Consider the following 20,663-nt stretch of genomic DNA (forward strand, 5'->3'; position numbering starts at 1 on the left):
AATGACCATTGAGACTTCTCTGTTTCACAGAGGCACCTGCTGCCTGGGCAGGAACCACGTGCCCATGGAGGTCTACCTTGCCTCCCAAAACACTGGACGTAGCAGTTTGCTCTTTTCCAGCCTCATCGCAAAGCCCCGAGTATGTCTAGCAAATAGCTACGGTTCTGCCTGTGGAGGAAGTGGAGCGGCGAATTCAGAATGCTGCCCTGTTGCAATCCCCCTGTTTGCAGTGAGGGAAAATCTCTACCTGAACGGTTTCCTTCAGCAGGAATGGCTACAGGGGTCCTGGCCTCAAGTGTCACCGCCCCTCCCCCTGGTTTAGCATTCTTCTCCGTCCTCTGCTAGTATCCTCCCTGGTCATGGGTGCCAGGACTGGCCTAAGTGGAGGGGCCCAGGGATAGGAGAGTGTCTGCGGTGCAATCAGGTCTGGGAAGGCAGGTCACGGGTACTAATGAGAGCAGTGAGAGACAGCGGACAGGGTTACCTGGTAAGCTCCCCTCTGTTGAGGCAGCCATTTTCAAGGCGCTGCTTGTCTCCGGGGGGCTTGTTGGCAACGCGTGGGTCGTCTCTGGTGGGGAGGATGTCTCTGTTAGCGTGCTCATTAGTGCTCTGGTGGTTGTCCTGGCATCAGGTCAACAACCTGATTGGTGGGCTGCCCCAGCAGGATTTGGGACCGAGGGAAGGCATTACTGCCATCCACTTGGCACTTGCTGGCCCACCGCCGTGAGCTGCGGGGTGGCTGGCAGAGCAGGGCTCCCAGCGCCAGCACTGCAGTTGCCCTTCCGCAGCATCCCAGGGGCTCCTCAGCAGCAGCCCCCAAACCCCGTGAGCCCAAGGGAGCAGCAGCCCTGCGCCAGACAGGCTTTGTCTAGCACCTTCCCTCTCTTCTCCTCCTGTGGTGGGCAGGGGCTTGCTGCAAGGCTGGCAGTAAATTGGGTGGGCACGACTTACCTGTGGTGTCCGGCCGTTGATCAAGAGTGCTGTTATGGGCAGCTGCAAGGAAGAAGACGGAGTGAATGAAAGTGCGGCAGCTGCAGCAGGTTGTGGCATGGATGCCCGTGGCCACGGCCAGTGAAATGGCCAAGGAAACGGGAATGGGAATGGATGTTGATATGGAAATCAATTCTGGAGCGCTAAGGAGGGGAGAGAGCGAGGGGCTCTGTCCTGTGTTTGTCTTCCAGACACCAGCCTGAACTTGTCCCAGTGCTGCCCCAACCTGCCCATGATGCCACCCCACATTCCTGCTCCTTTTGCCACTGTACTGAGCACCTACACCTGTGAGTGTGGATAACCTGCTGTGACCTGTGTGATGAAAAGCGGGGCTTTTGCTTGGCACGTGCTTCCAGCATCAGGTACCAAAAGTCCCCAACCTCCTTCTTCTACCCCATCTCTATCGAGGGAGCTACGCCCATCTGCTCCCTAGGCAGGATAACACAACCAGCCCGGAGGCATCTGTGGAAGAGCGGGTGTCGTCTGCTGCCCACACACCTGCACAGATGACGCTGGCGTCCTCGTAGTGCGCGCAGTTGTGCACGCCCCAGCCTCTGTGCCTGCACATCTGGAGGGAGGGCTCGTCCCCGCGGCACCGCACGTCATCCAGGAAGATGCGGCCGGAGCCGGGGCCGAAGCGCGCTCTGCCCGGGGCGGCCGTGGGCTGGCCGCAGCCCAGCTGCCGGCACACCACCTGGGCATCCGTCAGGTCCCACAGGTCGTCGCAGACCGTCCCCCAGCTGCTGCCGTCGTACATCTCCACGCGGCCCTCGCAGCCGTTCCTCCCGCCGGAGAGCCGCAGGTGGGTGCCTGCAGTGAGGCGGGGGGCACTGCGTTAGGGTGCGTCCAGGGCGGTGCCCGGTGGTTTCCTGATGGGCCCCCCCAGCAGGGAGCCTGCGTGCTTGCTGCAAGGCCAGGGATGGGTGTGGTGGGCACGACTTACCTGTTGACTGTGTCCGGTTGGTGGTGGGCTCTGGAGCTGCGGATGCAAGTGAGAAGGTGCTGTCAATGTAAAGGCTCTGAACAGCGTCAGCGCATGTCAGGCGCCCCGAGGCAGCCCGTCTGGAAGGAGCCCCTCTCCTGTGGCACTGCACATGGCGCAGAGGTCTTTCATTCAGTTGAAATGACCATTGAGCTTTCTCTGTTTCACAGAGGCACCTGCTGCCTGGGCAGGAACCACGTGCCCATGGAGGTCTACCTTGCCTCCCAAAACACTGGACGCAGCAGCTTGCTCTTTTCCAGCCACATCGCAAAGCCCCGAGTATGTCTAGCAAATAGCTACGATTCTGCCTGTGCAGGAAGTGGAGCGGCGAATTCAGAATGCTGCCCTGTTGCAATCCCCCTGTTTGCAGTGAGGGAAAATCTCTACCTGAACGGTTTCCTTCAGCAGGAATGGCTACAGGGGTCCTGGCCTCAAGTGTCACCGCCCCTCCCCCTGGTTTAGCATTCTTCTCCGTCCTCTGCTAGTATCCTCCCTGGTCATGGGTGCCAGGACTGGCCTAAGTGGAGGGGCCCAGGGATAGGAGAGTGTCTGCGGTGCAATCAGGTCTGGGAAGGCAGGTCAGGGGTACTAATGAGAGCAGTGAGAGACAGCGGACAGGGTTACCTGGTAAGCTCCCCTCTGTTGAGGGAGCCATTTTCAAGGCGCTGGTTGTCTCCGGGGGGCTTGTTGGCAACGCGTTGGTCGTCTCTGGTGGGGAGGATGTCTCTGGTGGGGAGGATGTCTCTGGTGGGGAGGATGTCTCTGTTAGCGTGCTCATTAGTGCTTTGGTGGTTGTCCTGGCATCAGGTCAACAACCTGATTGGTGGGCTGCCCCAGCAGGATTCGGGACCGAGGGAAGGCATTACTGCCATCCACTTGGCACTTGCTGGCCCACCGCCGTGAGCTGCGGGGTGGCTGGCAGAGCAGGGCTCCCAGCGCCAGCACTGCAGTTGCCCTTCCACAGCGTGTCAGGGGCTCCCCAGCAGCAGCCCCCAAACCCCGTGAGCCCAAGGGAGCAGCAGCCCTGCGCCAGACAGGCTTCGTCTTGCACATTCCCTCTCTTCTCCTCTCGTGCTGGGCAGGGGCTTGCTGCAAGGCTGGCAGTAAATTGGGTGGGCACGACTTACCTGTGGTGTCCGGCCGTTGATCAAGAGTGCTGTTATGGGCAGCTGCAAGGAAGAAGACGGAGTGAATGAAAGTGCGGCAGATGCAGCGGGCTTGTGGCATGGATGCCCGTGGCCACGGCCAGGGAAATGGCCAAGGAAACGGGAATGGGAATGGATGTTGATATGGAAATCAATTCTGGAGCGCTAAGGAGGGGAGAGAGCGAGGGGCTCTGTCCTGTGTTTGTCTTCCAGACACCAGCCTGAACTTGTCCCAGTGCTGCCCCAACCTGCCCATGATGCCACCCCACATTCCTGCTCCTTTTGCCACTGTACTGAGCACCTACACCTGCGAGTGTGGAGAACCTGCTGTGACCTGTGTGATGAAAAGCGGGGCTTTTGCTTGGCACGTGCTTCCAGCATCAGGTACCAAAAGTCCCCAACCTCCTTCTTCTACCCCATCTCTACCGAGGGAGCTATGCCCATCTGCTCCCTAGGCAGGGCAGCACAACCAGCCCGGAGGCATCTGTGGAAGAGCTGTTGTCTTCTGCTGCCCACACACCTGCACAGATGACGCTGGCGTCCTCGTAGTGCGCGCAGTTGTGCACGCCCCAGCCTCTGTGCCTGCACATCTGGAGGGAGGGCTCGTCCCCGCGGCACCGCACGTCATCCAGGAAGATGCGGCCGGAGCCGGGGCCGAAGCGCGCTGTGCCCGGGGCGGCCGTGGGCTGGCCGCAGCCCAGCTGCCGGCACACCACCTGGGCATCCTGCAGGTCCCACAGGTCGTCGCAGACCGTCCCCCAGCTGCTGCCGTCGTACATCTCCACGCGGCCCTCGCAGCCGTTCCTCCCGCCGGAGAGCCGCAGGTGGGTGCCTGCAGTGAGGCGGGGGGCACTGCGTTAGGGTGCGTCCAGGGCGGTGCCCGGTGGTTTCCCGATGGGCCCCCCCAGCAGGGAGCCTGCGTGCTTGCTGCAAGGCCAGGGATGGGTGTGGTGGGCACGACTTACCTGTTGACTGTGTCCGGTTGGTGGTGGGCTCTGGAGCTGCGGATGCAAGTGAGAAGGTGCTGTCAATGTAAAGGCTCTGAACAGCGTCAGCGCATGTCAGGCGCCCCGAGGCAGCCCGTCTGGAAGGAGCCCCTCTCCTGTGGCACTGCACATGGCGCAGAGGTCTTTCATTCAGTTGAAATGACCATTGAGCTTTCTCTGTTTCACAGAGGCACCTGCTGCCTGGGCAGGAACCACGTGCCCATGGAGGTCTACCTTGCCTCCCAAAACACTGGACGCAGCAGCTTGCTCTTTTCCAGCCACATCGCAAAGCCCCGAGTATGTCTAGCAAATAGCTACGATTCTGCCTGTGCAGGAAGTGGAGCGGCGAATTCAGAATGCTGCCCTGTTGCAATCCCCCTGTTTGCAGTGAGGGAAAATCTCTACCTGAACGGTTTCCTTCAGCAGGAATGGCTACAGGGGTCCTGGCCTCAAGTGTCACCGCCCCTCCCCCTGGTTTAGCATTCTTCTCCGTCCTCTGCTAGTATCCTCCCTGGTCATGGGTGCCAGGACTGGCCTAAGTGGAGGGGCCCAGGGATAGGAGAGTGTCTGCGGTGCAATCAGGTCTGGGAAGGCATGTCACGGGTACTAATGAGAGCAGTGAGAGACAGCGGACAGGGTTACCTGGTAAGCTCCCCTCTGTTGAGGCAGCCATTTTCAAGGCGCTGGTTGTCTCCGGGGGGCTTGTTGGCAACGCGTGGGTCGTCTCTGGTGGGGACGATGTCTCTGGTGGGGAGGATGTCTCTGTTAGCGTGCTCATTAGTGCTTTGGTGGTTGTCCTGGCATCAGGTCAACAACCTGATTGGTGGGCTGCCCCAGCAGGATTTGGGACCGAGGGAAGGCATTACTGCCATCCACTTGGCACTTGCTGGCCCACGGCCGGGAGCTGCGGGGTGGCTGGCAGAGCAGAGCTCCCAGCGCCAGCACTGCAGTTGCCCTTCCACAGCGTGTCAGGGGCTCCCCAGCAGCAGCCCCCAAACCCCGTGAGCCCAAGGGAGCAGCAGCCCTGCGCCAGACAGGCTTCGTCTAGCACGTCCCTCTCTTCTCCTCTTGTGCTGGGCAGGGGCTTGCTGCAAGGCTGGCAGTAAATTGGGTGGGCACGACTTACCTGTGGTGTCCGGCCGTTGATCAAGAGTGCTGTTATGGGCAGCTGCAAGGAAGAAGACGGAGTGAATGAAAGTGCGGCAGATGCAGCGGGCTTGTGGCATGGATGCCCGTGGCCACGGCCAGGGAAATGGCCAAGGAAACGGGAATGGGAATGGATGTTGATATGGAAATCAATTCTGGAGCGCTAAGGAGAGGAGAGAGCGAGGGGCTCTGTCCTGTGTTTGTCTTCCAGACACCAGCCTGAACTTGTCCCAGTGCTGCCCCAACCTGCCCATGATGCCACCCCACATTCCTGCTCCTTTTGCCACTGTACTGAGCACCTACACCTGCGAGTGTGGAGAACCTGCTGTGACCTGTGTGATGAAAAGCGGGGCTTTTGCTTGGCACGTGCTTCCAGCATCAGGTACCAAAAGTCCCCAACCTCCTTCTTCTACCCCATCTCTACCGAGGGAGCTATGCCCATCTGCTCCCTAGGCAGGGCAGCACAACCAGCCCGGAGGCATCTGTGGAAGAGCTGTTGTCTTCTGCTGCCCACACACCTGCACAGATGACGCTGGCGTCCTCGTAGTGCGCGCAGTTGTGCACGCCCCAGCCTCTGTGCCTGCACATCTGGAGGGAGGGCTCGTCCCCGCGGCACCGCACGTCATCCAGGAAGATGCGGCCGGAGCCGGGGCCGAAGCGCGCTGTGCCCGGGGCGGCCGTGGGCTGGCCGCAGCCCAGCTGCCGGCACACCACCTGGGCATCCGTCAGGTCCCACAGGTCGTCGCAGACCGTCCCCCAGCTGCTGCCGTCGTACATCTCCACGCGGCCCTCGCAGCCGTTCCTCCCGCCGGAGAGCCGCAGGTGGGTGCCTGCAGTGAGGCGGGGGGCACTGCGTTAGGGTGCGTCCAGGGCGGTGCCCGGTGGTTTCCCGATGGGCCCCCCCAGCAGGGAGCCTGCGTGCTTGCTGCAAGGCCAGGGATGGGTGTGGTGGGCACGACTTACCTGTTGACTGTGTCCGGTTGGTGGTGGGCTCTGGAGCTGCGGATGCAAGTGAGAAGGTGCTGTCAATGTAAAGGCTCTGAACAGCGTCAGCGCATGTCAGGCGCCCCGAGGCAGCCCGTCTGGAAGGAGCCCCTCTCCTGTGGCACTGCACATGGCGCAGAGGTCTTTCATTCAGTTGAAATGACCATTGAGCTTTCTCTGTTTCACAGAGGCACCTGCTGCCTGGGCAGGAACCACGTGCCCATGGAGGTCTACCTTGCCTCCCAAAACACTGGACGCAGCAGCTTGCTCTTTTCCAGCCACATCGCAAAGCCCCGAGTATGTCTAGCAAATAGCTACGATTCTGCCTGTGCAGGAAGTGGAGCGGCGAATTCAGAATGCTGCCCTGTTGCAATCCCCCTGTTTGCAGTGAGGGAAAATCTCTACCTGAACGGTTTCCTTCAGCAGGAATGGCTACAGGGGTCCTGGCCTCAAGTGTCACCGCCCCTCCCCCTGGTTTAGCATTCTTCTCCGTCCTCTGCTAGTATCCTCCCTGGTCATGGGTGCCAGGACTGGCCTAAGTGGAGGGGCCCAGGGATAGGAGAGTGTCTGCGGTGCAATCAGGTCTGGGAAGGCATGTCACGGGTACTAATGAGAGCAGTGAGAGACAGCGGACAGGGTTACCTGGTAAGCTCCCCTCTGTTGAGGCAGCCATTTTCAAGGCGCTGGTTGTCTCCGGGGGGCTTGTTGGCAACGCGTGGGTCGTCTCTGGTGGGGACGATGTCTCTGGTGGGGAGGATGTCTCTGTTAGCGTGCTCATTAGTGCTTTGGTGGTTGTCCTGGCATCAGGTCAACAACCTGATTGGTGGGCTGCCCCAGCAGGATTTGGGACCGAGGGAAGGCATTACTGCCATCCACTTGGCACTTGCTGGCCCACGGCCGGGAGCTGCGGGGTGGCTGGCAGAGCAGAGCTCCCAGCGCCAGCACTGCAGTTGCCCTTCCACAGCGTGTCAGGGGCTCCCCAGCAGCAGCCCCCAAACCCCGTGAGCCCAAGGGAGCAGCAGCCCTGCGCCAGACAGGCTTCGTCTAGCACGTCCCTCTCTTCTCCTCTTGTGCTGGGCAGGGGCTTGCTGCAAGGCTGGCAGTAAATTGGGTGGGCACGACTTACCTGTGGTGTCCGGCCGTTGATCAAGAGTGCTGTTATGGGCAGCTGCAAGGAAGAAGACGGAGTGAATGAAAGTGCGGCAGATGCAGCGGGCTTGTGGCATGGATGCCCGTGGCCACGGCCAGGGAAATGGCCAAGGAAACGGGAATGGGAATGGATGTTGATATGGAAATCAATTCTGGAGCGCTAAGGAGGGGAGAGAGCGAGGGGCTCTGTCCTGTGTTTGTCTTCCAGACACCAGCCTGAACTTGTCCCAGTGCTGCCCCAACCTGCCCATGATGCCACCCCACATTCCTGCTCCTTTTGCCACTGTACTGAGCACCTACACCTGCGAGTGTGGAGAACCTGCTGTGACCTGTGTGATGAAAAGCGGGGCTTTTGCTTGGCACGTGCTTCCAGCATCAGGTACCAAAAGTCCCCAACCTCCTTCTTCTACCCCATCTCTACCGAGGGAGCTATGCCCATCTGCTCCCTAGGCAGGGCAGCACAACCAGCCCGGAGGCATCTGTGGAAGAGCTGTTGTCTTCTGCTGCCCACACACCTGCACAGATGACGCTGGCGTCCTCGTAGTGCGCGCAGTTGTGCACGCCCCAGCCTCTGTGCCTGCACATCTGGAGGGAGGGCTCGTCCCCGCGGCACCGCACGTCGTCCAGGAAGATGCGGCCGGAGCCGGGGCCGAAGCGCGCTGTGCCCGGGGCGGCCGTGGGCTGGCCGCAGCCCAGCTGCCGGCACACCACCTGGGCATCCTGCAGGTCCCACAGGTCGTCGCAGACCGTCCCCCAGCTGCTGCCGTCGTACATCTCCACGCGGCCCTCGCAGCCGTTCCTCCCGCCGGAGAGCCGCAGGTGGGTGCCTGCAGTGAGGCGGGGGGCACTGCGTTAGGGTGCGTCCAGGGCGGTGCCCGGTGGTTTCCCGATGGGCCCCCCCAGCAGGGAGCCTGCGTGCTTGCTGCAAGGCCAGGGATGGGTGTGGTGGGCACGACTTACCTGTTGACTGTGTCCGGTTGGTGGTGGGCTCTGGAGCTGCGGATGCAAGTGAGAAGGTGCTGTCAATGTAAAGGCTCTGAACAGCGTCAGCGCATGTCAGGCACCCCGAGGCAGCCCGTCTGGAAGGAGCCCCTCTCCTGTGGCACTGCACATGGCGCAGAGGTCTTTCATTCAGTTGAAATGACCATTGAGCCTTCTCTATTTCACAGAGGCACCTGCTGCCTGGGCAGGAACCACGTGCCCATGGAGGTCTACCTTGCCTCCCAAAACACTGGACGCAGCAGCTTGCTCTTTTCCAGCCACATCGCAAAGCCCCGAGTATGTCTAGCAAATAGCTACGGTTCTGCCTGTGGAGGAAGTGGAGCGGCGAATTCAGAATGCTGCCCTGTTGCAATCCCCCTGTTTGCAGTGAGGGAAAATCTCTACCTGAACGGTTTCCTTCAGCAGGAATGGCTACAGGGGTCCTGGCCTCAAGTGTCACCGCCCCTCCCCCTGGTTTAGCATTCTTCTCCGTCCTCTGCTAGTATCCTCCCTGGTCATGGGTGCCAGGACTGGCCTAAGTGGAGGGGCCCAGGGATAGGAGAGTGTCTGCGGTGCAATCAGGTCTGGGAAGGCAGGTCACGGGTACTAATGAGAGCAGTGAGAGACAGCGGACAGGGTTACCTGGTAAGCTCCCTTCTGTTGAGGCAGCCATTTTCAAGGCGCTGCTTGTCTCCGGGGGGCTTGTTGGCAACGCGTTGGTCGTCTCTGGTGGGGAGGATGTCTCTGGTGGGGAGGATGTCTCTGTTAGCATGCTCATTAGTGCTTTGGTGGTTGTCCTGGCATCAGGTCAACAACCTGATTGGTGGGCTGCCCCAGCAGGATTTGGGACCGAGGGAAGGCATTACTGCCATCCACTTGGCACTTGCTGGCCCACGGCCGTGAGCTGCGGGGTGGCTGGCAGAGCAGAGCTCCCAGCGCCAGCACTGCAGTTGCCCTTCCGCAGCGTCTCAAGGGCTCCCAGGCAGCAGCCCCCAAACCCCGTAAGCCCAAGGGAGCAGCAGCCCTGCGTCAGACAGGCTTCGTCTAGCACGTTCCCTCTCTTCTCCTCCTGTGGTGGGCAGGGGCTCTCCGCTAGGATGGGCATAAACTGGGTGGGCACAACTTACCTGTGGTGTCCGGCCATTGATCAGGAGAGCTCTTATGGGTAGCTGCAAGGAAGAAGACGGAGTGAATCAAAGTGCAGCGGATGCAGCAAGCTTGTGGCATGGATGCCCATGGCCACGGCCAGGAAAGTGGCCAAGGAAACGGAAATGGACATAGACATGGAAAGGCAAGGCTGGAGCCCTAAGGAGGGAAGCGAGCGAGGGGCTCAGCCCTGCCACTCGTCTTCCAGACACCAGCCTGAACTTGTTCCAGTGCTGCCCCAACCTGCCCATGATGCCACCCCACATTCCTGCTCTTTTTGCCACTGACCTGAGCACGTACCCCTGCGAGTGTGGATAACCTGCTGTGCCCTTTGTGATGAAAAACGGGGCTTTTGCTTGGCACGTGCTTCCAGCATCAGGTACCAAAAGCCCCCATCCTCCTTCTACCCCATCTGTACCGAGGGAGCTAAGGCCATCTGCTCCCTAGGCAGGGCAGCACAACCAGCCCGGAGGCATCTGTGGAAGAGCTGTTGTCTTCTGCTGCCCACACACCTGCACAGATGACGCTGGCGTCCTCGTAGTGCGCGCAGTTGTGCACGCCCCAGCCTCTGTGCCTGCACATCTGGAGGGAGGGCTCGTCCCCGCGGCACCGCACGTCGTCCAGGAAGATGCGGCCGGAGCCGGGGCCGAAGCGCGCTGTGCCCGGGGCGGCCGTGGGCTGGCCGCAGCCCAGCTGCCGGCACACCACCTGGGCATCCGTCAGGTCCCACAGGTCGTCGCAGACCGTCCCCCAGCTGCTGCCGTCGTACATCTCCACGCGGCCCTCGCAGCCGTTCCTCCCGCCGGAGAGCCGCAGGTGGGTGCCTGCAGTGAGGCGGGGGGCACTGCGTTAGGGTGCGTCCAGGGCGGTGCCCGGTGGTTTCCCGATGGGCCCCCCCAGCAGGGAGCCTGCGTGCTTGCTGCAAGGCCAGGGATGGGTGTGGTGGGCACGACTTACCTGTTGACTGTGTCCGGTTGGTGGTGGGCTCTGGAGCTGCGGATGCAAGTGAGAAGGTGCTGTCAATGTAAAGGCTCTGAACAGCGTCAGCGCATGTCACGCGCCCCGAGGCAGCCCGTCTGGAAGGAGCCCCTCTCCTGTGGCACTGCACATGGCGCAGAGGTCTTTCGTCAGTTGAAATGACCATTGAGCTTTCTCTGTTTCACAGAGGCACCTGCTGCCTGGGCAGGAACCACGTGCCCACGGAGGTCTACCTTGCCTTCCAAAACACTGGATGCAGCAGCTTGCTCTTTTCCAGCCACACCCCAAATCCTTGAGTAGATCTGAGCAATAGCTGTGGTACTAGTGCTGGGAGACAGCACGCGGCATGGGATGAGGGTCCCGCCGGTGCATTACTCGCAGGTGGTTGTTTTGGAGATTTGGCTACAGTGAGGACGAGCTGGGGTGGTGCAGAGCCAAAGGGACCAGGGGAGGGCTGTGACTGAGCAAAGGTGGTGGGTGTGCAGAAGGCAGCTTTTCCCTGCCCATGGATCTGCTGTGGGGGCGGGCCATGGGAGGTGCTGGGGGAGCTGGGTGGCTGCTGGGGACACTGTGGCATTTGCAGAAAACCCCTTAGCTCACTTTGACTGTAGGCCATGGCATGAGGGGGACCAGTGGTGCACCCTGGCGATGTTTGAGTCCCTGGGACCTAACAGGGTTCCTGCAAGGGTGCTGGCCAGCTTGGCTTGACGGCTGCAAAGCCATGGCCGTGTCCTGGCATCAGGTCAACAACCTGATTGGTGGGCTGCCCCAGCAGGATTTGGGACCGAGGGAAGGCATTACTGCCATCCACTTGGCAACTGCTGGCCCACGGCCGGGAGCTGCGGGGTGGCTGGCAGAGCAGGGCTCCCACCGCCACCACTGCAGCCGCCCTTCCACAGCATCTCAGGGGCTCCCCAATAGCAGCCCCAAAACCCCATGGGCCGAAGGGAGCAGCAGCCCTGCGCTGGACCAGCTTGGTCCAGCTCGTTCCCCCTCTTTTCCTCTTGTGCTGGGCAGGGGCTTGCTGCAAGGCTGGGAATAAACTGGGTGGGCACAACTTACCTGTGGTGTCTGGCCATGGATCAGGAGAGCTCTTATGGGTAGCTGCAAGGAAGAAGACGGAGTGAATCAAAGTGCAGCGGATGCAGCAGGCTTGTGACATGGATGCCCATGGCCACGGCCAGGAAAATGGCCAAGGAAACGGGAATGGACGTAGACATGGAAAAGCAAGGCTGGAGCCCTAAGGAGGGAAGCGAGCGAGGGGCTCTGCCCTGCCACTCGTCTTCCAGACACCAGCCTGAACTTGTGCCAGTGCTGCCCCAACCTGCCCATGATGCCACCCCACATTCCTGCTCTTTTTGCCACTGACCTGAGCACGTACCCCTGCGAGCGTGGATAACCTGCTGTGCCCTTTGTGATGAAAAACTGGGCTTTTGCTTGGCACGTGCTTCCAGCATCAGGTACCAAAAGTCCCCATCCTCCTTCTACCCCATCTGTACCGAGGGAGCTAAGGCCATCTGCTCCCTAGGCAGGGCAGCACAACCAGCCCAGAGGCATCTGTGGAAGAGCGGGTGTCGTCTGCTGCCCACACACCTGCACAGATGACGCTGGCGTCCTCGTAGTGCGCGCAGTTGTGCACGCCCCAGCCTCTGTGCCTGCACATCTGGAGGGAGGGCTCGTCCCCGCGGCACTGCACGTCATCCAGGAAGATGCGGCCGGAGCCGGGGCCGAAGCGCGCTCTGCCCGGGGCGGCCGTGGGCCGTCCGCAGCCCAGCTGCCGGCACACCACCTGGGCATCCTGCAGGTCCCACAGGTCGTCGCAGACCGTCCCCCAGCTGCTGCCGTCGTACATCTCCACGCGGCCCTCGCAGCCGTTCCTCCCGCTGGAGAGCCGCAGGTGGGTGCCTGCAGTGAGGCGGGGGGCACTGCGTTAGGGTGCGTCCAGGGCGGTGCCCGGTGGTTTCCCGATGGGCCCCCCCAGCAGGGAGCCTGCGTGCTTGCTGCAAGGCCAGGGATGGGTGTGGTGGGCACGACTTACCTGTTGACTGTGTCCGGTTGGTGGTGGGCTCTGGAGCTGCGGATGCAAGTGAGAAGGTGCTGTCAATGTAAAGGCTCTGAACAGCGTCAGCGCATGTCAGGCGCCCCGAGGCAGCCCGTCTGGAAGGAGCCCCTCTCCTGTGGCACTGCACATGGCGCAGAGGTCTTTCATTCAGTTGAAATGACCATTGAGCTTTCTCTGTTTCACAGAGGCACCTGCTGCCTGGGCAGGAACCACGTGCCCATGGAGGTCTACCTTGCCTCCCAAAACACTGGACGCAGCAGCTTGCTCTTTTCCAGCCACATCGCAAAGCCCCGAGTATGTCTAGCAAATAGCTACGATTCTGCCTGTGCAGGAAGTGGAGCGGCGAATTCAGAATGCTGCCCTGTTGCAATCCCCCTGTTTGCAGTGAGGGAAAATCTCTACCTGAACGGTTTCCTTCAGCAGGAATGGCTACAGGGGTCCTGGCCTCAAGTGTCACCGCCCCTCCCCCTGGTTTAGCATTCTTCTCCGTCCTCTGCTAGTATCCTCCCTGGTCATGGGTGCCAGGACTGGCCTAAGTGGAGGGGCCCAGGGATAGGAGAGTGTCTGCGGTGCAATCAGGTCGGGGAAGGCAGGTCACGGGTACTAATGAGAGCAGTGAGAGACAGCGGACAGGGTTACCTGGTAAGCTCCCCTCTGTTGAGGCAGCCATTTTCACGGCGCTGGTTGTCTCCGGGGGGCTTGTTGGCAACGCGTGGGTCGTCTCTGGTGGGGACGATGTCTCTGGTGGGGAGGATGTCTCTGTTAGCGTGCTCATTAGTGCTTTGGTGGTTGTCCTGGCATCAGGTCAACAACCTGATTGGTGGGCTGCCCCAGCAGGATTTGGCACCCAGGGAAGGCATTACTGCCATCCACTTGGCTCTTGCTGGCCCACCGCCGTGAGCTGCGGGGTGGCTGGCAGAGCAGGGCTCCCAGCGCCAGCACTGCAGTTGCCCTTCCGCAGCATCCCAGGGGCTCCTCAGCAGCAGCCCCCAAACCCCGTGAGCCCAAGGGAGCAGCAGCCCTGCGCCAGACAGGCTTCGTCTAGCACGTTCCCTCTCTTCTCCTCTCGTGCTGGGCAGGGGCTTGCTGCAAGGCTGGCAGTAAATTGGGTGGGCACGACTTACCTGTGGTGTCCGGCCGTTGATCAAGAGTGCTGTTATGGGCAGCTGCAAGGAAGAAGACGGAGTGAATGAAAGTGCGGCAGATGCAGCAGGCTTGTGGCATGGATGCCCGTGGCCACGGCCAGGGAAATGGCCAAGGAAACGGGAATGGGAATGGATGTTGATATGGAAATCAATTCTGGAGCGCTAAGGAGGGGAGAGAGCGAGGGGCTCTGTCCTGTGTTTGTCTTCCAGACACCAGCCTGAACTTGTCCCAGTGCTGCCCCAACCTGCCCATGATGCCACCCCACATTCCTGCTCCTTTTGCCACTGTACTGAGCACCTACACCTGTGAGTGTGGAGAACCTGCTGTGACCTGTGTGATGAAAAGCGGGGCTTTTGCTTGGCACGTGCTTCCAGCATCAGGTACCAAAAGTCCCCAACCTCCTTCTTCTACCCCATCTCTACCGAGGGAGCTATGCCCATCTGCTCCCTAGGCAGGGCAGCACAACCAGCCCGGAGGCATCTGTGGAAGAGCTGTTGTCTTCTGCTGCCCACACACCTGCACAGATGACGCTGGCGTCCTCGAAGTGCGCGCAGTTGTGCACGCCCCAGCCTCTGTGCCTGCACATCTGGAGGGAGGGCTCGTCCCCGCGGCACTGCACGTCATCCAGGAAGATGCGGCCGGAGCCGGGGCCGAAGCGCGCTCTGCCCGGGGCGGCCGTGGGCTGGCCGCAGCCCAGCTGCTGGCACACCACCTGGGCATCCTGCAGGTCCCACAGGTCGTCGCAGACCGTCCCCCAGCTGCTGCCGTCGTACATCTCCACGCGGCCCTCGCAGCCGTTCCTCCCGCCGGAGAGCCGCAGGTGGGTGCCTGCAGTGAGGCGGGGGGCACTGCGTTAGGGTGCGTCCAGGGCGGTGCCCGGTGGTTTCCCAATGGGCCCCCCCAGCAGGGAGCCTGCGTGCTTGCTGCAAGGCCAGGGATGGGTGTGGTGGGCACGACTTACCTGTTGACTGTGTCCGGTTGGTGGTGGGCTCTGGAGCTGCGGATGCAAGTGAGAAGGTGCTGTCAATGTAAAGGCTCTGAACAGCGTCAGCGCATGTCAGGCACCCCGAGGCAGCCCGTCTGGAAGGAGCCCCTCTCCTGTGGCACTGCACATGGCGCAGAGGTCTTTCATTCAGTTGAAATGACCATTGAGCCTTCTCTATTTCACAGAGGCACCTGCTGCCTGGGCAGGAACCACGTGCCCATGGAGGTCTACCTTGCCTCCCAAAACACTGGACGCAGCAGCTTGCTCTTTTCCAGCCACATCGCAAAGCCCCGAGTATGTCTAGCAAATAGCTACGATTCTGCCTGTGCAGGAAGTGGAGCGGCGAATTCAGAATGCTGCCCTGTTGCAATCCCCCTGTTTGCAGTGAGGGAAAATCTCTACCTGAACGGTTTCCTTCAGCAGGAATGGCTACAGGGGTCCTGGCCTCAAGTGTCACCGCCCCTCCCCCTGGTTTAGCATTCTTCTCCGTCCTCTGCTAGTATCCTCCCTGGTCATGGGTGCCAGGACTGGCCTAAGTGGAGGGGCCCAGGGATAGGAGAGTGTCTGCGGTGCAATCAGGTCGGGGAAGGCAGGTCACGGGTACTAATGAGAGCAGTGAGAGACAGCGGACAGGGTTACCTGGTAAGCTCCCCTCTGTTGAGGCAGCCATTTTCACGGCGCTGGTTGTCTCCGGGGGGCTTGTTGGCAACGCGTTGGTCGTCTCTGGTGGGGACGATGTCTCTGGTGGGGAGGATGTCTCTGTTAGCGTGCTCATTAGTGCTTTGGTGGTTGTCCTGGCATCAGGTCAACAACCTGATTGGTGGGCTGCCCCAGCAGGATTCGGGACCGAGGGAAGGCATTACTGCCATCCACTTGGCACTTGCTGGCCCACCGCCGTGAGCTGCGGGGTGGCTGGCAGAGCAGGGCTCCCAGCGCCAGCACTGCAGTTGCCCTTCCGCAGCATCCCAGGGGCTCCTCAGCAGCAGCCCCCAAACCCCGTGAGCCCAAGGGAGCAGCAGCCCTGCGCCAGACAGGCTTCGTCTAGCACGTTCCCTCTCTTCTCCTCTCGTGCTGGGCAGGGGCTTGCTGCAAGGCTGGCAGTAAATTGGGTGGGCACGACTTACCTGTGGTGTCCGGCCGTTGATCAAGAGTGCTGTTATGGGCAGCTGCAAGGAAGAAGACGGAGTGAATGAAAGTGCGGCAGATGCAGCAGGCTTGTGGCATGGATGCCCGTGGCCACGGCCAGGGAAATGGCCAAGGAAACGGGAATGGGAATGGATGTTGATATGGAAATCAATTCTGGAGCGCTAAGGAGGGGAGAGAGCGAGGGGCTCTGTCCTGTGTTTGTCTTCCAGACACCAGCCTGAACTTGTCCCAGTGCTGCCCCAACCTGCCCATGATGCCACCCCACATTCCTGCTCCTTTTGCCACTGTACTGAGCACCTACACCTGCGAGTGTGGAGAACCTGCTGTGACCTGTGTGATGAAAAGCGGGGCTTTTGCTTGGCACGTGCTTCCAGCATCAGGTACCAAAAGTCCCCAACCTCCTCCTTCTACCCCATCTCTACCGAGGGAGCTATGCCCATCTGCTCCCTAGGCAGGGCAGCACAACCAGCCCGGAGGCATCTGTGGAAGAGCTGTTGTCTTCTGCTGCCCACACACCTGCACAGATGACGCTGGCGTCCTCGAAGTGCGCGCAGTTGTGCACGCCCCAGCCTCTGTGCCTGCACATCTGGAGGGAGGGCTCGTCCCCGCGGCACTGCACGTCATCCAGGAAGATGCGGCCGGAGCCGGGGCCGAAGCGCGCTGTGCCCGGGGCGGCCGTGGGCTGGCCGCAGCCCAGCTGCCGGCACACCACCTGGGCATCCTGCAGGTCCCACAGGTCGTCGCAGACCGTCCCCCAGCTGCTGCCGTCGTACATCTCCACGCGGCCCTCGCAGCCGTTCCTCCCGCCGGAGAGCCGCAGGTGGGTGCCTGCAGTGAGGCGGGGGGCACTGCGTTAGGGTGCGTCCAGGGCGGTGCCCGGTGGTTTCCCAATGGGCCCCCCCAGCAGGGAGCCTGCGTGCTTGCTGCAAGGCCAGGGATGGGTGTGGTGGGCACGACTTACCTGTTGACTGTGTCCGGTTGGTGGTGGGCTCTGGAGCTGCGGATGCAAGTGAGAAGGTGCTGTCAATGTAAAGGCTCTGAACAGCGTCAGCGCATGTCAGGCACCCCGAGGCAGCCCGTCTGGAAGGAGCCCCTCTCCTGTGGCACTGCACATGGCGCAGAGGTCTTTCATTCAGTTGAAATGACCATTGAGCCTTCTCTATTTCACAGAGGCACCTGCTGCCTGGGCAGGAACCACGTGCCCATGGAGGTCTACCTTGCCTCCCAAAACACTGGACGCAGCAGCTTGCTCTTTTCCAGCCACATCGCAAAGCCCCGAGTATGTCTAGCAAATAGCTACGATTCTGCCTGTGCAGGAAGTGGAGCGGCGAATTCAGAATGCTGCCCTGTTGCAATCCCCCTGTTTGCAGTGAGGGAAAATCTCTACCTGAACGGTTTCCTTCAGCAGGAATGGCTACAGGGGTCCTGGCCTCAAGTGTCACCGCCCCTCCCCCTGGTTTAGCATTCTTCTCCGTCCTCTGCTAGTATCCTCCCTGGTCATGGGTGCCAGGACTGGCCTAAGTGGAGGGGCCCAGGGATAGGAGAGTGTCTGCGGTGCAATCAGGTCTGGGAAGGCAGGTCACGGGTACTAATGAGATCAGTGAGAGACAGCGGACAGGGTTACCTGGTAAGCTCCCCTCTGTTGAGGCAGCCATTTTCAAGGCGCTGGTTGTCTCCGGGGGGCTTGTTGGCAACGCGTTGGTCGTCTCTGGTGGTGACGATGTCTCTGGTGGGGAGGATGTCTCTGTTAGCGTGTTCATTACTGCTTTGGTGTTTTTCTCCAGTAGGGAGTTCGTTCGAAATTTTGTGGTCATCTCCACTAAGGAGGTCATCTCCACTGTGGGGGTCATTGGTGCTGTGACTGTCATGTGTGCTGGAGTGGTTATTGCTTCTGTGGAGGTCGTGTCCTCTGTGGAGTTTGTCTCCCCTGTGGAGGCTGTCTCCTGCATTGAGTCTGTTTGCTGTATGTAGGTCCTCTGCGCTGCAGTGGTCTTCCCTGTGAATACGGAAAATACCACTCATAAGAACCATGCTTGTGCAATGGGTACATCTGTGTGCTAGCTACAAGCTCAATTCCTCAAGGATGAATTTAAATCAAGTGAAATTACTCTGATGGCATACTCCATCTTGACTATGGTCACTGCAGAGCATGGACGTGTGTAACAGGTAATTGAAAAATTTTTTTGAAAGTGTTATTTCCAGATGGTGACAGCAGGGAAAGATACTGATGTGGCATCTGCTTCCAGCCACCTTACACCACAGCCCAGGTGTCGCCGAAGGCTCTCCTCTACAGGGTTCCTGCCCTAGAGCCAGGAGCTGTAGGGTTTCTGGCAGCAGGGCTTTGGCCTATCACCATGGCGAATGCCCCTCTGCAGAGGCTTAGGTCATCCCCAGGAGCAGCCTGGGCGGTGGTCTTGGGGTGGAGTTTGATGCAAGGCCAGGAGTGGATCAGGCTGGCATGAATCACATGTTGAATACAGCTGTTCTGTTGTAGGCTCTGGAGCTACAAGTGCAAGTAAGAAGTATATGGCACATAAAAAGACACTGAGAACAGCATGCATATGGTAATACAAGTATCATAGCAAGCTTCCTTCTAAGTGCTAAGCACTGATGTAGCTAACATTTTCTTCTAGCATGAATTTGGCTCTCTAGGCTCTTCCTCTTTGAGGAAATGTGGAAAGCTGCAATATATATAAAACACCTGAACAACCTTTTGTCCTCAGCCATGCCTCAGTTCATTATGATCTTTTGTTAACACATGAGAAAATAACACAGAACCTACCTTTTCTTCAAAAGTACGGGGAAAATAAAATCAGAAAACATCAAGGTGACAGTACTCAAAATCGATAGATATTTGTAGAGGAAAAGAATATTCGTGGACCTAAACTTGAAGGAAAACTTGAAAAATACAGAAACAATGCAAAGTGAGTCATCAGCTATGGCAGTTTAGGCTGTGACTGTGAAATTATTATTGCCTATAATGAATGCATTAAGGTTTGCCGTAAGAAGATGAGTTTCACCTAACCCCGTTCCTCTGTGATGAACATTGCCTAACAGACATACCTTTGCCTGTAATTTCTACTTGTTTCCTCATTCTCTTTGTCATTGCTGGGTCATTAGATGGAATAAAAGTTCTGCATATTGCAATGCATGTCTTATCCTTGGGATTTTTAACTGCTTTGCGTGAAGTGGGCAAGCACATTCTGTATACTACCCTAATGAGATAAACATGAGTCCATGCTGGCTCTGCAGGGTCAGTGAAGTGAAAAGACAGGGTTGTTGGAAGAGCAAACTCTGCTTTCTGAGAACAGGCATTTCAGAGGGAGTGTACCCTTCCACAGATACAAAATTCTTTGTAATAAAGTAGAAAGAAAGATTAGGCATTTATCTGGTATATTAGGTATAACTTTCTACTACATGTCTTGAATGAATGAAATGTTATCTCAGGAGCAGACTGTCTGCATACTCCCATGCCACCACGTGTATATTGAGTGCAATTCATAGCGAGAGTATTTAGAAAAGAAAAATGTGACAGCACCTGAACAGACAACACCAGCATCTTCATAGTGGGCACAGTCATGTATTCTCCATCCAGAGTGATTACAGCGCAACAAGGAGACCTCATTTCCACCGCACTTCACGTCGTCCAGCAGGATGTCGCCTGAGCCTTGCCCAAAGTAAGCACTGCCTGGAGCTGCAATGGCCTGGCCGCATCCCAGCTCCCTGCACACTACCTGGGCATCGTTAAGGTCCCAGAAATCATCACAAACTGTCCCGAGCCAACCTCTGTAATAGAGCTCAACGCGACCTTCACATCTGTGCCTTCCATTCACCAGCCGGAGATGGGTCTCTTTGGGAGAGAGGGAATGGAGTGCCAACACAGTCAGAAAAATAAACTGGAGTTGACCTTAAGAAGCCATCTATTTTGTCCTCTTACCCTGTTAGTCTAGTAGGTGCTTTCCTAGCCCAGTATTAAATGCCTGTGAGGACAGAGGTGATACTCACCTTTTTTCTTCCTCTCTTCCAGATCTCAAAATCAGCTGCATATGTTTTATGCAAGATTTCTACAGCAAATCTAGACAGCAGGCTAAGCACAAATTATTTCAGCAAGAAAGGGAATTCTTTAAAAATAAGAAAAGTTAATAGGAAAGCAAAGGTGAGAAAATGAATTCCAGTATCTGAATGAAATCTAAGTAAAACTCTATTAAGAAAATAGCACTAATTTTTTTTCACTTTGTTAATGGGAAGAAAATGGCATGTTTTAAGAACACATTTCATGTCTATGTATTTCTTTTATTCATTGTTGTCAAAATGTTTTATGCTAAAAAACAAGGAGACATCACAATTTGCATTGAATCCTGCTGTTATTTAGGATATACATAGCACAGCTTTCCAGCCCTCATCCTGTGTCTTCCCAGAGGCATGTAAGTGTAGCACTTCTACGTGGTGTACAAAGCCTCTGCTGACCTGGGTGTCGGAGGGAAAGCAGAGCCGTGGCTCAAGCAGATCACCAAGGCTTCGGGGACACAGCAAGATGCAGCTCGAACAGCCAAGACTGTGGCTTTTTCTTGAAATTTTCCTCATGGGGCTGCTACAGTGCTGCCATACAAAAATTACCAGGCAGATAAGCTGCGATTCAGGAGATATGCACTACTGAAGGACAACGAGTGGTGCACTACTTTACTTAAAATGGTGTCAGAATTAGGCCAATTGTATCCTGCAGAAAAACTACAGAATCGACAGCCGTTCTTTATTTTTCCCCCTGATTCATGCAATTAAACTAGAATTTCTCTTTTTCCTCCAAAATTTTTAGGAGAATTTTAAGGACTTAGAGTCC

At 58.3% G+C, this 20,663-nt stretch overlaps 1 protein-coding gene across 1 annotated transcript in view; it reads right to left on the reverse strand.

Annotated features, from left to right (window-relative positions):
• DMBT1 (deleted in malignant brain tumors 1) overlaps positions 1-19,677 on the reverse strand; it is a 46,058-nt gene extending 26,381 nt beyond the window's left edge. The window contains exons 1-24 of the mRNA XM_086466828.1: positions 19,355-19,677; positions 16,343-16,650; positions 15,805-15,846; positions 14,657-14,692; positions 14,212-14,523; positions 13,674-13,715; positions 12,526-12,561; positions 12,081-12,392; positions 11,550-11,591; positions 10,467-10,502; positions 9,972-10,333; positions 9,491-9,532; positions 8,343-8,418; positions 7,898-8,209; positions 7,360-7,401; positions 6,213-6,248; positions 5,768-6,079; positions 5,230-5,271; positions 4,083-4,118; positions 3,638-3,949; positions 3,100-3,141; positions 1,934-1,969; positions 1,489-1,800; positions 952-993 (exon numbers count right to left, since the gene is read on the reverse strand). Of these exons, the coding sequence (XP_086322954.1) occupies positions 952-993; positions 1,489-1,800; positions 1,934-1,969; positions 3,100-3,141; positions 3,638-3,949; positions 4,083-4,118; positions 5,230-5,271; positions 5,768-6,079; positions 6,213-6,248; positions 7,360-7,401; positions 7,898-8,209; positions 8,343-8,418; positions 9,491-9,532; positions 9,972-10,333; positions 10,467-10,502; positions 11,550-11,591; positions 12,081-12,392; positions 12,526-12,561; positions 13,674-13,715; positions 14,212-14,523; positions 14,657-14,692; positions 15,805-15,846; positions 16,343-16,601 (3,121 nt within the window). The 5' untranslated portion in view covers positions 16,602-16,650; positions 19,355-19,677. The remainder of the gene's footprint in view (positions 1-951; positions 994-1,488; positions 1,801-1,933; positions 1,970-3,099; positions 3,142-3,637; positions 3,950-4,082; positions 4,119-5,229; positions 5,272-5,767; positions 6,080-6,212; positions 6,249-7,359; positions 7,402-7,897; positions 8,210-8,342; positions 8,419-9,490; positions 9,533-9,971; positions 10,334-10,466; positions 10,503-11,549; positions 11,592-12,080; positions 12,393-12,525; positions 12,562-13,673; positions 13,716-14,211; positions 14,524-14,656; positions 14,693-15,804; positions 15,847-16,342; positions 16,651-19,354) is intronic.
• Positions 19,678-20,663: the final 986 nt, after the last annotated feature.

Source organism: Leptosomus discolor, chromosome 6 (genome assembly GCF_034619465.1).
Source record: "Leptosomus discolor isolate bLepDis1 chromosome 6, bLepDis1.hap2, whole genome shotgun sequence".
In the NCBI taxonomy this organism is placed as follows: Eukaryota; Metazoa; Chordata; class Aves; order Leptosomiformes; family Leptosomidae; genus Leptosomus; species Leptosomus discolor.